The sequence below is a fragment of the Ranitomeya imitator genome, chromosome 3 (genome assembly GCF_032444005.1).
Source record: "Ranitomeya imitator isolate aRanImi1 chromosome 3, aRanImi1.pri, whole genome shotgun sequence".
Classification (NCBI taxonomy): domain Eukaryota; kingdom Metazoa; phylum Chordata; class Amphibia; order Anura; family Dendrobatidae; genus Ranitomeya; species Ranitomeya imitator.
The window spans coordinates 777,873,030-777,891,412 of NC_091284.1; the positions used below are offsets into that span (position 1 = coordinate 777,873,030).

General features: G+C 43.6%; 1 protein-coding gene across 1 annotated transcript in view; it reads right to left on the bottom strand.

Moving 5' to 3' along the window:
* MICU2 (mitochondrial calcium uptake 2) overlaps window positions 1–18,383 on the bottom strand; it is a 342,067-nt gene that overhangs the window by 168,348 nt on the left and 155,336 nt on the right. Inside the window, exon 2 of the mRNA XM_069759113.1 lies at window positions 17,977–18,121. Coding sequence (XP_069615214.1) covers window positions 17,977–18,121 — 145 coding nt within the window. The remainder of the gene's footprint in view (window positions 1–17,976; window positions 18,122–18,383) is intronic.

Consider the following 18,383-nt stretch of genomic DNA (forward strand, 5'->3'; position numbering starts at 1 on the left):
AATCATATACAAGATTTCTCTCGCGTATCACCCCTACTCTGGAACCCTCTACCACAACACATTAGACTCTTGCCTACCATCGAAACCTTCAAAAAGAACCTGAAGACCCACCTCTTCAGACAAGCCTACAACCTGCAGTAACCACCGATCGACCAAACCGCTGCATGACCAGCTCTACCCTCACCTACTGTATTCTCACCCATCCCTTGTAGATTGTGAGCCTTCGCGGGCAGGGTCCTCACTCCTCCTGTACCAGTTATGGCTTGTATTGTTTAAGATTATTGTACTTGTTTTTACTATGTATACCCCTCCTCACATGTAAAGCTCCATGGAATAAATGGCGCTATAACAATAAATAATAATAATAACCTGAAGGAAATGGAGCAGTTTTGCCTTGAGGAATGGGTAAATATCCCAGTGGTAAGATGTGGAAAGCTCAGACTTATCCAAAGCGACTTGCAGCTGTAATTGAAGCCAAAGGAGGCTCTACAAAGTACTGTCTTTAGGGGGTGGTAAACAGTTATGCAGTTTTCAGTTATTTTTTCCTATATGTTGCTTGCTTTACCGTAAAAAGAAAACCAAAGTTTACAGTTGAAGGCCTTTTTTTTTTTTTTACAAAAAGTGATGCAAACCCTCAATACCCAGTTAAATTTCAGTTTGCGAGGTAGGAAAGGGCTCAGCTTGGGGAATAATAAAAAAAAGAGAAGTTATGATCACACTCACTGATCCCTTGGCTTTCCCGCTCTCCACTGATCTTGACTTCCTGGTCCATTTTTGACACACTGGTCTGAGCCCTTTTTGTCCTCAAGAAACCCTTTTAATACAGTCTCATATATGACTAGAATTAGTATGGGGGCAACAGTAAAAGTAAATTCTTTATCTATAAAATGATGCTAGACCACTTGAATGTATCACTTAAAAAGGATAGTAAAGAAACCCATCCCTCCCCATAAAGATAGCAGGTGGAATAGAGAGTTCTTGCTGAGAATTGCGGAGTGTAACATCCCCAACCAAAGTCCGTTTCTGAAATGTCCTAGGTTTGGCATGTGCTGTACTGTAGATTGATCTCACATGGCAGACGGCCAGGAACGAAACAGAAGTGAGACTGAAAATCTGCAGAATAAATAACGTGATCTGAGATTTGCCGGACGGACTCTTCTCATGTAATGGAAAAACATTGCGCAGTCTGACAGCAATGCAGATGATGCTGAACTACAAGTATCAGCATTCTCAGCCAGCCTGTTCTAGTTAGTCACCGGCTGCCAAACTGCCGGATGGATGATACAGAATCAATCACACAGACATCTCTAAAAATGAAACGCAGGTTTGGCTTATTAGGACGTTTATGGGAAACAGGTGCTTGGCAATTGGTTACAGGATTCATTGCCGTGGAACATGAAATAGACATTTATATTATTGGAAGTGACTACTGTGTAATGTCTGCTATCGTGGAGTACATCTGTCTGTCAAGGAACGATATAGAGACATTGTTAATCTCCGCAGTAAACTGCTCTCAAAGCCATCACTAAGGTTTTCATGCATTCGAGTGGCTCCTGGACGTTACGGAGCAGAGGAAAGTCAGGGCCGCTAAGTGGCATCCTGCCTGTTCTTTTAGCGGCTCTTCCTATCATTTCAACATCACTAAATCAGGCAGAATTGGCTGCACAGAGGACTACAACTAGGTTTCCCCTACGTACTGGGCTCCCTTATAATAGCCATTAAACAAAATCTCACAAAAAAAAAGGGAGTTCGGACTTTTAAACATGGTTTCCTGCTCCAGCAACTAGGGCTGTTCCTCATGGCCACTAAAAGCCCCCGGAATGGGTAACAGTATTTTATCATGATTAACGGTTGTTTCAACATAACATAAATCATAAAGACAAGGAAATGTGACAAGCTCTGTAATACACAGAAATGTGACAAGCTCTGTAATATACAGTCATGGACGAAAGTGTTGGCACTGGTGATGAGCGAGTGTACTCGTTGCTAGAGTTTTCCAGAGCACGCTCGGGTGGTCTCCGAGTATTTATGACTGCTCAGAGATTTAGTTTTCATCACCACAGCTGAATGATTTACAGCTACTAGCCAGGCTGAATACATGTGGGGGTTGCCTGGTTGCTAGGGAATCCCCACATGTAATCAAGCTGTCTAGTATATGTAAATCATTCAGCTGCGGTGAGGAAAACAATCTCCGAACACTAACAAATACTCGGAGATCACTCGAGCGTGCTCTGGAAAACCCGAGCAATGAGTACACTCGCTCATCACTAGTTGGCACCCATGAAATTATTCCACAAAATTAAGTACCATATATACTCTAGTATAAGCCGAGAATTTCAGTTCATATTTTTAGGCTGAAACTGCCCCTCTCGAGTCATTGCCTACTCGACTCATTCCCAGGGGTCGGCAGGGGAGGGGGAGCGGCAGCTGTCTAATCATACTCACCTACTCCTGGCACGGACCCTGCACATCCCTGGTTCTTCGGGCGCTGACAGCTTCTTCCTGTGTTGTTAGCGGTCACATGGTACCACTAATTACAGTAATGAATATGAACCCGACTCCACTTCCATAGGGATGGAGCCGCATATTCATTACTGTAATGAGCGGTACAGGTGACCGCTCAACACTGGAAGAAGCTGTCAGCGCACAGAGAACCAGGGACGTGCAGGGACCGCGCCAGCAGCAGGTGAGTATAACGGGTGCATTGCGCGATATTCACCTCTCCTCGTTCCACCGCCGGCCTCCATCTTCCGCGTCCTGTCTGTGACGTTCAGGTCAGAGGGCACGATGACGTGTTAGTGTGCATGCCGCCCTCTGCCTGAATAGTCACTGCAGAGGATGCTGAGGAGCAGGGGGCAGCGACGAGAGGTGAGCATGTCAATTTTTTTTTTTTTAATTGCAGCAACAGATATACTTAGTTACATAGTTACATAGTTATTAAGGTTGAAGAAATACTTTAAGTCCATCTAGTTCAACCCATAGCCTAACCTAACTTGCCCTAACATGTTGATCCAGAGGAAGGCAAAAAACTCATGTGGCAAAGAGTAAGCTCCACATTAGGGAAAAATATTCCTTCCCGACTCCACATACGGCAATCAGACTAGTTCCCTGGATCAACGCCCTATCAAGGAATCTAGTGTATATACCCTGTAACATTATACTTTTCCAGAAAGGTATCCAGTCCCCTCTTAAATTTAAGTAATGAATCATTCATTACAACATCATACGGCAGAGAGTTCCATGGTCTCACTGCTCTTACAGTAAAGAATCCGCGTCTGTTATTATGCCTAAACCTTTTTTCCTCCAAACGCAGAGGATGCCCCCTTGTCCCGGTTTCAGGTCTATGATTAAAAAGATCATCAGAAAGGTCTTTGTACTGTCCCCTCATATATTTATACATTAACATAAGATCACCCCTCAGTCTTCGTTTTTCCAAACTAAATAGCCCCAAGTGTAATAACCTATCTTGGTATTGCAGACCCCCTTGGTCGCTCTTCTCTGCACCCGCTCCAGTTCAGCTATGTCTTTCTTATACAACGGAGACCAGATACTGTACAGTTAATAATATCAGCATAGACTGCATTTTATGGGGCTATAATCAACTTTTATTCAGCATTATATAGGGGAAAATGTCTCTATGGAGCATCTTATGGGGCCATAATCAACCTTTGTGCAGCATTATATGGGGCATATTTTAATATGGAGCATCTTATGGGGCCCATCATAAACTTTATGAACCATTATATTTGGCGTATTTTGTATGGAGCATCTTATGGGGCCCATCATGAACTATATGGAGCATTGTATGGGGCGTATTTTGTATGGAGCTTTATATGGGGCTCCTGATTCAATATGGATATTCAAAAACGCTTAACTTACTGATATCTCAATTAATTTAACTTTTATTGGTATCTATTTTTACTTTTGGCATTTACCAGTAGCTGCTGCATTTCCCACCCTAGGCTTATACTCGAGTCATTAAGTTTTCCCAGCTTTTTGTGTCAAAATTAGGGGTCTCTGCTTATACACGGGTCGGTTTATACTCGAGTATATACGGTATTTGCATGCACAGATTTTGTTATACATGTTTATTTCCTTTATGTGTATTCGAACATCACAAAATATTTGTAAGCTTTCCATAATTGTGAGTAAACAGCTTTGTTTGAAACATGTAATGCTCTTTCAAACTCAATTGTGGCAAGTAACAGGTGTGGGCAATATAAAAATCACTCCTGAGAGCAGATAAAAAGGAGAGAAGATGACTATATCTTTACATTGTGTGTCTGTGTTCCACACTCAGCATGGAGTACAGAAAGAGGAGAAGAGAATGGTCTGAGGACTTTAGATCCAAAACTGTTGAAAAATATCAACAATCTCAAGGTTACAAGTCCATCGCCAGAGATCTTGATGTTTCCTCGTTCATGGTGCATAATCAAGCAATCTACAACCCATAGCATGGTAGTTAATTTCCCTGGACTTGGACGGCAGAGAAAAACTGATGAAAGTTTGCAAAGCGCTGGAGAGTTCTTAAGTGGCCAGCTATGAGTCCGGATCTAAATCCCATTGAACACCAGTGGAGAGATCTTAAAAAATTGTTGTTGGGAGAGGACGCCTTCAAATATGAGAGACCTGGAGCAGTTTGCAGAAGAAGAGTAGTCCAAAATTCCAGTTGAGAGGTGTAAGAAGCTTGTTGATGGGTATAGAAAGCGATTGCAGTTATTTACGGTATTGAAAAGGGTGAGCAACCATAAGTGGAGGGTGCAAACATCTCTGTACGATCCATTTTTGGGGTTTTGTGTGAAATTATATCTAATTTTCGTTTTTTTTCTGTTTTTTTCCCCCCAAAATACACACAAAAGGTAATAAAACGTATAACAAAACGTGTAACTGCAATAATTTTCTTGGAGAAATACTTCATTTTCTGGAACAATTTTTAGGGTGCCAACACTTTCGGCCATGACTGTATCTTATGAGAGAAATCCGCTTGTTTCTCCATTTATTAGCCACTTCTTCTCACATCCATTGAGTTCCTCATTAACGCTGAAAAAATAAATCCCATACCAACATATATTTTTTGTAACTCATTGTCTAGTTGTTAGTTTTTTTTAATTGTGTATTTTAGTTCATTCTATATGAAAAAAAGATTATGCATTTCATTTATATTGTCATTATTTCATCCATTGGTGTAGACTTCCAGATTCCTGAGGGATCACATTACAGCCACCCTTTGAATTCTACTGATAGAGAGGGGCAGAGAAAGAAGCAGAGAGAGAAGCAGAGTGGAAAAAAAAAGTGGTACAAACTCACACATGCTGTTGCCTTCTAGTATTATTTTACCCCAGTACTGGATTCACAGCTACACTGTTGTGTAATGCCCTTCATGTTGCAGAGCGAGAATCCCTCATGTCTCAGTGCACTATGTATGGGTGAAAAATGCAGGATACGAGTCATAATGGTCAGAAATCTGAGACTCACAGCAATTCCTCATGACTATTCATGCAACTAAGCCATAGTTCGGATTCATGCAAGTTCTATAGGCATGCAGCCTTGTGCAAAAGTTGAGAAAATAAGGAAAATTACATGAGCACGCCAGTCCAAAGTACAAAATATTTGCCCTCACAAGATGCATTTTGATCAAAAGCATCGGGGGACCTTCCCTCCCTGTTTGACAAGTCAATACCAAGGGAATGAATCGGGCAGCTGATTATCAGTTAATGCAGTGGAATTGATAGGCCTGTAAATATTTTCCAAGGTTATCACAGGGGCAGTAAATCTCTTTGCAGGTGTGATTCAGCCGATTGAAGCACCAGAATTTTGCCAATTTCTCTTTTGTACAATCAGAAAATCAGCAATAAAAGCATTCTTTCTGTATGAGTAAGAAAGGTGTTCAAAAAAATGTCACAAAAGTTGAATCCGAAGCAAAGCAGGTTCAAGATCAGTGAAGACGCGAGAGCCAGGGACACATTTTATGGTCTCCGCCGTATTTGAAGTGTGGCCCATGCCTAATCCAGACATATATGCTTATCTTTCCCGGCAGACGATGGCGTAACGCTGGCAGGAGCGATGGGGAATTCATCTCGCAGAGGACTTGCTGGTATTCGCTGAGCCCTTCTGATGGCTCGGACATACTGTAGAACACTTGGCCGCGATCCAACTAAAGCAAAGGCCTCGCACACCGATCAACGGATTGGGATATCATTTCGCTTCATACTGTGTCATCTTGGTTCTAACTTCAAGGGATTCCATCGTGAAAAATCACGTACCTTGAAATATATGGTGTAGACGCGAAGTCCATTGTTACTAGCAGCAAACGGAGCCGCCAGTTTTTCCACTTTTCTTTTTCCCGTCTTCAGCCTTAACTGAAGTGGAATTCCTTCCATCTTGCCCCGATAGTGTCTCTCGCAAAAAAACATTAACAGAAAAGTGTTGCTTGAAAATTTCCTTCTTTCAATAAGTGTCTGGAGCCAAAGTTCAGAACACCCAGGCTTCACAGAGACACTACTCCAACTACACGCCATTGGTAATATTTAGAATAAAGCCCCCTTCCCTCCCCAACAAGAAAAGCTTAGCTAAAACTCATGGCCGTCTGTATTTGCGATAAGCAATGAACACACGAACAATAGGACTACAAATTTTTACTTTTTAAAGTGACTTAGAAAATAACTTTAAAAGGATTCCATATTTTTGGTGAGGAACGTTCACACACCAAGATGTCTATCCTTACAGAGAGTGATGATACACAAATGTCAAAGGGTCAACCTGCCTAGGTACATGCTCTGTTCTTTTACTTTCTTTCGTAGCACACCCCCAAAAAAGGCATAGAAACTACTGGACCTAAAAAAAAAGACCGTGTGAACCTAACAAGCCATCATTGAGTCCTGAACGTAGAATATCCTGCATCTTCTGTGAAAAATCCTACTGATTGGTGTGAGAAAATTGCCATTAGGCAGGCAATACTGGGACAGCGCCCTGTAGGACTTTCTGTAGAATTGGTGCCGTCTTGGGCCAGAAATCCCAATAAGGGTCAGTTCACAAGACCGAATTCTCCACACCCGAGAAAAATGTCAGATTATTCTTATCAGTTTTTCTCATACGTGAAAAAAAATTAAATTTCCACCTTCTCCATTCCGTCTGTCTATGAAAAATGGAGTGTGATCCGATTTTTTTTTACTGACCCATAGACTTGCATAGTCGATTTTGATCTGACTTGCGGATCAACATTGAACATGTCTTTTTTGCGGAGAAGTCAGTTCAAGGAAAAATAAAAAACTAAAACAAAAAATCGGATATGTACACAGCCGCATAGAATATCATAGGTACGAGTTTCATCTGTGAAAACCACGGATAGCTCTCGTATGGAAAATCGATAGTGTAGGACTAAAAGTATCTAATGATCCACTGAAAATTGTGCAAAATGAAAAACTCTCACTTGGGACAGTATGGAACCATGTAAGGTGGCGGACTGACCGCATAATGAGCTACCTAACGGGAATATTCACATTTCAGATATCTGTTGCAGGAATTGATATTAATAAAGCATACCCCATCCCGGTCATACGCCTCTCACCCAGCCAAACGAGATCTCACACTTTGCACTGATGAGGTGCAGTACCCCGAAACACAGTGACTGCAAACTGAGAATTTGGCTTTTATCTTAAGGCATGTGACAAGGCTCGTTAGAGGGTCGATATAGACTTTTAGGATTGATACTTCCTATAGGTGATGAATGAGTTCTAGTCCTCTTCCTCTCTGAAGGGACAATTTGCAATGAAGCATACAGAATGTAACGGGCTTTAAACCGTCGAACATTCTGCAGCCTGGAGTCTAAGAATTCGGAGTTTTAGGTCTTTTGTGTGAAAGTATTACAGAGGAGGGAACAGAAGAAAACGGGCATTGTCTTATAAAAGTTGAGGACAATTTATTCCGTCCAACTACCATAACTTGTTATCTACACTGTTTGTTCCTTCCCTATTTAACTACGGATTTCCTCATTAATTTGTTCCATGGCTAATAAATTATCCAGAAAATCAACAGGAAGAGTGAAAGCTAACACAGGGCGAAGAGGAGATATTCTGTTATTCTGCTAAATACAACAATGTATTTGTTCTTTATTTACTTTATCAATGGATAGATGAAAAGTTTATTAAAAAAACAACTTTGGGAAATAATATTTATTATAATAAATACAGCATTTTTTGGTCAAGACGAGAAACACAAGAAGGGGCGACTGTGTTAAAAAACAAACAAAAAACAACAACTAAAAGTAATAAGACTGTAGAGAGCTAGATGGCAATAAAAGGGGACAGTGTGCTAATAATGACCAGAGGTTTTCATATGAATATTCACCTGATTAGGTGGGAATTTATTACTCCATCGATGCCAATTATTCTGCAAAAAAAATAGTTGCAAAATTTGGTGTAATACATAACTCAGCTAAATTATGTATATGGCCAAATTTATTGGGGCAAATTGATAATTAAAGTGTAAAGTGACCGCCTGTTGGAAAGGCGTTTTCCGATTGTCGGGAAAATTAATAGCCTGTTCACACAGGCAGACTGAGCTTCAGGGGCAGGAAAAAGGACCAGTAATACATTGTTCTGGTTACGTAGGCTGCCATTGTTCTCGACAGCGCAATCACTGTTTATACATGTAGATGCGCTGCCGAGAATAATGATCTTTTGGGCAATCCGAAAGGTCCTTTAACGTGAAGAATGAGCATTTTGCTCATTCTTTGGAAGCCTGTTTACACTGCAAAACTATCATGAAACAAGCGTTTCTAGGATAGCTCGTTCCCAATAGACTTACAGCATAAAAATTCATCTTTCTAGGGCCAGGATAAAAATAAAAAAACCTTGCGATTTGCGCCTTTCAGTTGAAGTCTGCAATCTGGTTCATTACAACATATAGAACCATTATTTTTGCATATGTTTGACATTTTAGCCATTTCTAGGGGGGCTCTAAGCACCCAACTAAAATAGGGCCAATGTGCACATAGGGTAATAAAGTTTGGGAAGAGAAATAATAGGATGGAATTCGGCTCACCTAGTTGGGCTGTTCTCGGCACAACTCCCTCAAGGGCATGTAAGTATCAGCTGCTGCATCTCAGCATCCAGAATGCTGTATCCAGCAGTGCAGTAAAGCATCTGTTGACATCCCTATATATTTCCATGAGTTTCCCTTTGTTATACACTGGACAGTTGTGCACAAGCGGATGCTCCACAGACTCCCACCATAGCCCACACCCCGACACCAGTGCAATCCATCAGGTTGGAATACAATTCATGGGACTAAAAAGAGGACCAGACTGGAGCTGGAAGCTGGGGAAGACTGCGATTGGTGTATTTCACTGGTGGGCCCTCGGCACCCAAGTATGACAGTAATGTAAGCACCCCGCGCCCATCATGTGGACATAACTGTTAATAACTTCCTAATCCTAAAGGTCCATGTGTGAATGTTCACTATCATCTACTATATAATTGTCTAAGGGTCACTTCCGTCTGTCTGTCCTTCTGTCACGGTTATTCATTCGCTGATTGGTCTCGGCAGCTGCCTGTCATGGCTGCCGCAACCAATCAGCGACGGGCACAGTCCGATTAGTCCCTCCCCTGCACTCACTGCCCGGCACCCGCTCCATAATCCCTTCCACTCACCGCTCACACAGGGTTAATGCCAGCCTGCTATACTCACCATCCGCCGCCTTTCCCGCTCCTCGGGACGCTCCCGGGACCACTTCATTACAAGCGGCAGCTTCCGGTCCCAGGGCTGGTGTGCGACAAGGGCCTACCGTGACGTCACGGTCATATGACCGCGACGTCATCACAGATCCTGCTCACACCAGCCCTGGGACCGGAAGCTGCCGCTTGTAATGAAGTGGTCCCGGGAGCGTCCCAAGGAGCGGGAAAGGCGGCGGATGGTGAGTATAGCAGGACTTCAACGGGCCTTCAGAAGGTGAGTATATGTTTATTTTTATTTTTTTTTAAGTCTCTATACTAAGTGGCTCTGTGCTGTATACTCCGTCGCTGTGCAATATACTATGTGGCTGGACAATATACTCCGTCGCTGTGCAATATACTACGTCACTGGGCAATATACTAAGTGGCTGGGCAATATACTACATGACTGAGCAATATACTACGTGGGCTGTGCAATACTACGTGGCTGGCCAATATACTACGTGACTGGGCCCGCGACGTCATCACAGGTCCTGCTCATACCAGCCCTGGGACCGGAAGCTGACGCTTGCAATGGAGCGATCCCGGGAGCGTCCCAAGGAGCTGGGCAATATACTACGTGGCTGGGCAATATACTACGTGGCTGGGCAATATACTACGTGACTGGGCAATATACTACGTGACTGGGCAATATACTACGTCACTGGCCAAATATAGTATGTCGCTGGGCAATATACTACGTGGGCTGTGCAATATACTACGTGACTGGGCAATATACTACATGGGCTGTGCAAAACACTACGTGACTGGGCAATATACTACGTGGCTGGGCAATATACTACGTGGCTGGGCAATATACTACGTGGCTGGGCAATATACTACGTGGCTGGGCAATATACTACGTAACTGGGCAATATACTACGTCGCTGGGCAATATACTACGTCGCTGGGCAATATACTACGTGGCTGGCCAATATACTACGTGGCTGGCCAATATACTACGTAACTGGGCAATATACTACGTCGCTGGGCAATATACTACGTCGCTGGGCAATATACTACGTGGCTGGCCAATATACTACGTGACTAGGCAATATAGTACGTCGCTGGGCAATATACTATGTGGGCTGTGCAATATACTACGTGACTGGCCAATATACTACGTGGACATGCATATTCTAGAATACCCGATTCGTTAGAATCGGGCCACCATCTAGTCTACTATAAATTGTCTAAGGGTCACTTCCGTCTTTCTGTTCTTCTGTCTGTCTTTCTGTCTGTCACGGATATTCATTGGTCGCGGCCTCTGTCTGTCATGGAATCCAAGTCGCTGACTGGTCTCGCCAGCTGCCTGTCATGGCTGCCGCGACCAGAGACGGCCATAGTCCGATTAGTCCCTCCCTACTCCCCTGCAGTCAGTGCCCGGCGCCCGCTTCATACTCCCCGCAGTCACCGCTCACACAGGGTAATGCTAGCGGTAACGGACAGCGTTATGCCGTGGGTAACTCACTCCGTTACCGCCGCTATTAACCCTGTGTGTCCCCAACTTTTTACTATTGATGCTGCCTATGCAGCGTCAATAGTAAAAGGATCTAATGTTAAAAATAATATTTTTAAAAAATATATAAAATCATTATATACTCACCTTCCACCGCCTTTCCAGCTCCTCGCGACGCTCCGGTAACCGCTCCATGCAAGCGGCAGGTTCCGGTGGCAAGGATGGTATGCAACAAGGACCTGCCATGACGTCACGGTCATGTGACCGCGACCTCATCACGGGTCCTGCACTCCCAACCCTGGGACCCGAAGCTGCCGAGTGCACACAGGCGACATGACTACAAGGGCTCCCTCGGAAGGTGAGTATATGTTTATTTTTTAACCTGTGACAAACGTGGCTGGGCAATATACTACGTGGCTGGGCAATATACTACATAGCTGGGCAATATACTACGTGGCTCTGTGCTGTATACTACGTCGCTGTGCAATATACTATGTGGCTCTGTGCTGTATACTACGTCACTGGACAATATACTACATGGCTGGGCAATATACTACGTAACTGGGCAATATACTACGTGGACATGCATATTCTAGACTACTCGATGCATTAGAATCGGGCCACCATCTAGTACATATATAACAATGGGTAATAAAATAAGCATAATGAATGACAGGCTGGCGGTTTGTTTTGGTGCTCGTTATATCCTTTCCTGATAACATAATCATTCCCTTCTTGCTTTTGTTGTACTTGTCATGTGAAAAACATTTTTCGCACAATGTGTACGGAAAAAAACAAACAAATCAAATGTCTAAGAAATGTGATTGGGGAAATTCCTTAAATTAAAGCCAAGATTCAGGCTTCATGTGAGATTACAGAACAAACACCACATGGGAAATGACGTTTATAGAATTAATAGGCGTTAAAAACACTGAACCAAAACATACAAAATATCTCGCTCCGCAGGTGTACAGCATACAAATACTAACAAAACCCAAAGAGGAACAATTTATGAAGTCAGAAAAAAGAAAAACAGGGTTATACGTTCCAACACCCACAAAATTACCATATATACTCAAGTAACATAGTAACATAGTTAGTAAGGCCGAAAAAAGACATTTGTCCATCCAGTTCAGCCTATATTCCATCATAATAAATCCCCAGATCTTCGTCATTCTACAGAACCTAATAATTGTATGATACAATATTGTTCTGCTCCAGGAAGACATCCAGGACTCTCTTGAACCCCTCGACTGAGTTCGCCATCACCACCTCCTCAGGCAAGCAATTCCAGATTCTCACTGCCCTAACAGTAAAGAATCCTCTTCTATGTTGGTGGAAAAACCTTCTCTCCTCCAGACGCAAAGAATTCCCCCTTGTGCCCATCACCTTCCTTGGTATAAACAGATCCTCAGCGAGATATTTGTATTGTCCCCTTATATACTTATACATGGTTATTACATCGCCCCTCAGTCTTTTTTCTAGACTAAATAATCCTAATTTCGCTAATCTATCTGGGTATTGTAGTTCTCCCATCCCCTTTATTAATTTTGTTGCCCTCCTTTGTACTCTCTCCGAGCCGAGATTTTCAGCCGATTTTTGGGTTGAAAGTCCCACTCGAGTCATACCCGGGGGTCGGCAGGGGAGGGGGAGCGGGGCTGTCTAATTATACTCACCTACTCCTGGCGCGGTCCCTGCATGTCTTTTCCCCGGCGCCGGCAGCTTCTTCCTGTACTGAGCGGTCACATGGTACTGCTCATTACAGTAATGAATATGCGGCTCCACCTCCCATAAGGATGGAGCCGCATATTCATTACTGTAATGAGCGGTAACAGTGACCGCTCAGTACAATAAGAAGCAGCAGTGCCGGCGAAGCAGGGACTGCACCGCGCCAGGAGCAGGTGAGTATAATAGGGAGGGGGAGCGCAGCGCTGCGCAATATTCACATGCTCCTCGTTCCGGGCACCGCTCCGTCTTCAGCGTCTTCTGCAGTGACGCTCAGGTCAGAGGGCGCGATGACGTGGTTAGTGCGCGCCCTCTGCCTGAATGTCAGTGCAGAAGATGCTGAAGATGGAGCGGCGCCGGAACGAGGAGCAGATGAATATTGGAAGCGCCGGGGGCCTGAGCGACGGAGAGGTGAGTATGTGATTTTTTTTTTATTGCAGCAACAGTAAATGGGGCAAGTGTCTGTATGGAGCATCTATGGGGCCATAACGTTTGTGCAACACTATATGGGGCAAGTGTCTGTATGTTGCCATATTCAACGTTTGTGCAGCACTATATGGGGCAAATATCTTTATGGAGCATCTTATGGGGCCATAATCAACATTTGTGCAGCATTATATTGGGCAAATGTGTCTATGGAGCATCTTAAGGGGCCATTATTAACCTTTATGCAGGATTATATGGGGCATATTTTAATATGGAGCATCTTATCGGGCCATCATAAACTGTATGGAGCATTATATGGGGCTCCTGATTCAATATGGAAATTCAAAAACACAACCTACTGATGTCCCAATTAATTTTACTTTTATTGGTATCTATTTTTACTTTTGATATTTACCGGTAGCTGCTCCATTTCCCACCCTAGGCTTATACTCGAGTCATTAAGTTTTCCCAGTTTTTTGTGGCAAAATTAGGGCGGTCGGCTTATACTCGGGTCGGCTTATACTCGAATATATAAGGTACATAAGATGCTGACTAGTGATAAGTGAGTATACTCATTGCTTGGGTGATCTCCGAGTATTTGTTAGTGCTCGGAGATTTCGTTTTCATCCCGCAGCTGCATGATTTACGGCTGCTAGCCAGCCTGATTACATGTGGGGATTCCCTAGCAACCAGGCAACCCCCATATGTACTCAGGCTGGCTAGCAGCTGTAAATCATGCAGTTGAGTCAATAAAATCTAAATCTCCGAGCTGTCACAAATACTCGGAGACCACCCGAGCAACAAGTACACTCGCTCATCACTAATGCTGACTCGCCGTCAAACAATAAGGAAATTATTAGAAGTTGCCCCTGTACTTCATTTCATTATCTATCTGCAGATCACTTTATTTGCAAATCATGTTGTCTTATCTCTGAAAATCTGTCCATAGACGTCTCCCTTCCTCTAAAGGTACCTTCACACTAGACGATATCGCTAGCGATCCGTGACGTTGCAGCGTCCTCGCTAGCGATATCGTCCAGTGTGACAGGCAGCAGCGATCAGGCCCCTGCTGTGATGTCGCTGGTCGGGGAAGAAAGGCCAGAACTTTATTTAGTCGCTGGATCTCCCGCTGACATCGCTGAATCGGCGTGTGACACCGATCCAGCGATGTCTTCACTGGTAACCAGGGTAAACATCGGGTTACTAAGCGCAGGGCCGCGCTTAGTAACCCGATGTTTACCCTGGTTACCATCGCTAAAGTAAAAAAAAACAACCACTACATACTTACCTTCCGCTGTCTGTCCTCGGCGCTCTGCTTCTCTGCACTGACTGTGAGCGCCGGGCAGCCGGATAGCAGAGCGGTGACGTCACCGCTCGGCTTTCCGGCCGCTGTGCTCACAGCCAGACCAGAGAAGCAGAGCACCGGGGACAGACAGCGGAAGGTAAGTATGTAGTGGTTGTTTTTTTTACTTTAGCGATGGTAACCAGGGTAAACATCGGGTTACTAAGCGCGGCCCTGCGCTTAGTAACCCGATGTTTACCCTGGTTACCGGCATCGTTGGTCGCTGGAGAGCGGTCTGTGTGACAGCTCTCCAGCGACCAAACAGCGACGCTGCAGCGATCCGGATCGTTGTCTGGATCGTTGCAGCGTCGTTTAGTGTGAAGGGGCCTTAACTTGAGGTTGACTGTCTGCTGTCAGGTTTAATTCATTCCTAGCAGCAGAGACCCAGATTATGGAAAATGAGGGTGGCGAGGGTCTCTGTCCCTCAACAGAAAGTGGGGAGGGACTTTATCTCACTACAGGAACTACATAACAGGCAGGCTATCAGTTCACAGCAGGTAAGTCATAGAACAATAGCTATCGCAATGCATGGTTGGAAATGAGAGAACAGAATTTCCAGTATCTATAGTGCTGGCAAAATGCTAGTAAAGAGAAGTTGTCCACTTAAAGATTGAACCACAAGTAACCAACATGAGAGTGGTACGTGCACCAAAATCAGTTTTATCTTTGCACTATGATTACAGCAGAGAGACCATTTATAATTTAAGTTAGTATAAGCACTCCTGGTAGAGAGAGAGAGAGAGAAAATAAATTTATTTATGTATACATATATACATAAGAAAAGATGGAGGCCGCACACCGTTTGTAGTGAATAAGAGCTTATTTAATCAGCTCAGACATTTCGGTCCCAACAGGAACCTTTCTCAAGCCTATATATATACTAGATGGTGGCCCGATACTAACGCATCGGGTATTCTAGAATATGCATGTCCACGTAGTATATAGCAAAGCCACGCAAATATATTATTTATTTATATATATATATATATATATATATATATATATATATATATATATATATATATATATATATATATATATATATATATATATTATATACACTGCTCAAAAAATAAAGGGAACACTTAAACAAAAGAACATAACTCCAAGTACATCAAAGTTCTGTGAAATCAAACTGTCCACTTAGGAAGCAACACTGTTTGACAATCAATTTCACATGCTGTTCTGCAAATGGAATAGACAACAGATGGAAATTATTGGCAACTATCAAGACACCCTCAATAAAGGAGTGGTTCTGCAGGTGGGGACCACAGACGTCTCAGTACAAATGCTTTCTGGCTGATGTTTCAGTCACTTTTGAATGTTCGTTGTGCTTTCACACTCGTGCTAGCATGAGACAGACTCTACAACCCACACAAGTGGCTCAGGTAGTGCAGCTCATCCAGGATGGCACATCAATGCGAGTTGTGGCAAGAAGGTTTGCTATGTATGTCAGCGTAGTGTCCAGAGGCTGGAGGCAATATCAGGAAACAGGCCAGTACATCAGGAGACATGGAGGGGCCATAGGAGAGCAATAACCCAGCAGCAGGACAGCTACCTCCGCCTTTGTGCAAGGAGGAACAGGAGAACACTTCCAGAGCCCTGCAAAATGACCTCCAGCAGGCCACAAATGTGAATGTCTGCAAAAACGGTTAGAAACCGACTCCATGAGGATGGTCTCAGTGCCCGACGTCCACAGATGGGGGTTGTGCTCACAGCCCAACACCGTACAAGACGCTTGGCATTTGCCACAGAACACAGGGATTGGCAAATTCGCCACTGGCGCCCTGTGCTCTTCACAGATGAAAGCAGGTTCACACTGAGCACATGTGACAGACGTGACAAAGTCGGGAGATGCCGTGGAGAGCGATCTGCTGCCTGCAACATCCTTCAGCATGACCGGTTTGGCAGTGGGTCAGTAATGGTGTGGGGTGGCATTTCTTTGGAGTTCCGCACAGCCCACAATGTGCTCGCCAGAGGTAGCCTGACTGCCATTAGGTACCGAGATGAGATCCTCAGACCCCTTGTGAGACCATATGCTGGTGCGGTTCGCCCTGGGTTCCTCCTAATGCAGGACAATGCCAGACCCCATGTGGCTGGAGTGTGTCAGCAGTTCCTGCAAGATGAAGGCATTGAAGCTATGGCTGGCCCGCCCGTTCCCCAGATCTGAATCCGATTGATCACATCTCGGACATCATGTCTCCCTCCAACCACCAACGTCACGTTGCACCACTGTCCAGGAGTTGGCGGATGCTTTAGTCCAGGTTTGGGAGGAGATCCCTCAGGGAACCATCTGCTGCCTCATCAGGAGCATGCCCAGGTATTGTACAGTAGGGAGGTCATACAGGCACGTGGAGGCTACACACAATACTGAGCATCTTTTCCTTGTCATGAGGCATTTCCACTGAAGTTGGATCAGCTTGTAATTTGATTTCCCAATTTGATTTTGAGTATCATTCCAAATCCAGACCTCCATGGGATATTCATTTTTATTTACATTGAAAATTGTTATGTTTTATTGTTCTGAACACATTCCACTACTTAATGAATAAAAATGTGCAACTGGAATATTTCATTCAGAGTTATATAGGATGTGGTATTTCAGTGCTCCATTTATTTATTTTTTAACAGTGTATATATGTAGGGCCTATAGTGTCCAATATATGGCCAGCTTAATAGTTTATGCCATTAAGAAAGCACCTATAATACACATGTAAGTTCCATCCTCTGGAACTCTCTGCCCCAACACGTCCGACTATCAACCACAGTTGGATCCTTCAGACGGAACCTGAAAACCCATCTCTTCAGGAAAGCCTACAGCCTGCACTGACACCGCTGCGGCCGCATCACTATCGAAGCTACCGCCTCACCAACATCGGAGCTACCGCCTCACCAACACCGGAGCTCCTGCAACTCTCAACCTACTGTCTCCTTCCCCATAATCCTGTAGAATGTAAGCCCGCAAGGGCAGGGTCCTCGCCCCTCTGTATCAGTCCGTCATTGTTAGTTTGTTTACTGTATGTGATATTTGTAACTTGTATGTAACCCCTTCTCATGTACAGCACCATGGAATCAATGGTGCTATATAAATAAATAATAATAATAATGTAACTACATTCTGAATCTTCATTCTGACTACGCGACATCCTCCCTCACAAAAGAAAACAATATAGAGAGAGAGAGAGAGAGAGAGAGGACCTCTTTCTGAGCCTAGCATTTACATACCACAGGAAAAAAAAAAAGAATCAAACAAATTAAACATTTTTTCAACTTGTATTAATAAAATGTGATAGAATTGATGTAATGAGACTTACGCTGCAAATTCTCAAACATTACAGAGAATAGGAAGTCACGTGGGGTCATGTAATACTCTCCATCATAGGCCAGAGAGGCAAAATGCATAAAGCGCTGCTTCCGGAGAGACTGCTTTTCTTTGACCTCGTCAACGATATCTTCACTCTGCAAAACAAAATAAAATAAGCTAAATATGGTTTGTCATTCCCTAGTCTGCTGCATCTTTAAGAGTCTAACAAACCAAGAGGATCGAGCCTAAAAGTGTGCAATTACGGTACTTCAAGGCATTTTATTAAATGTCTGAACAATTGTTATTAGTTGTATGAACAATAAAATCACATGTACAAAGCTTCAGTTTTTTTTATTGTATCCTTATGCAGCAAGTTCAATAATACAAGTTAAAATAAACCTGATATAATCTGATACA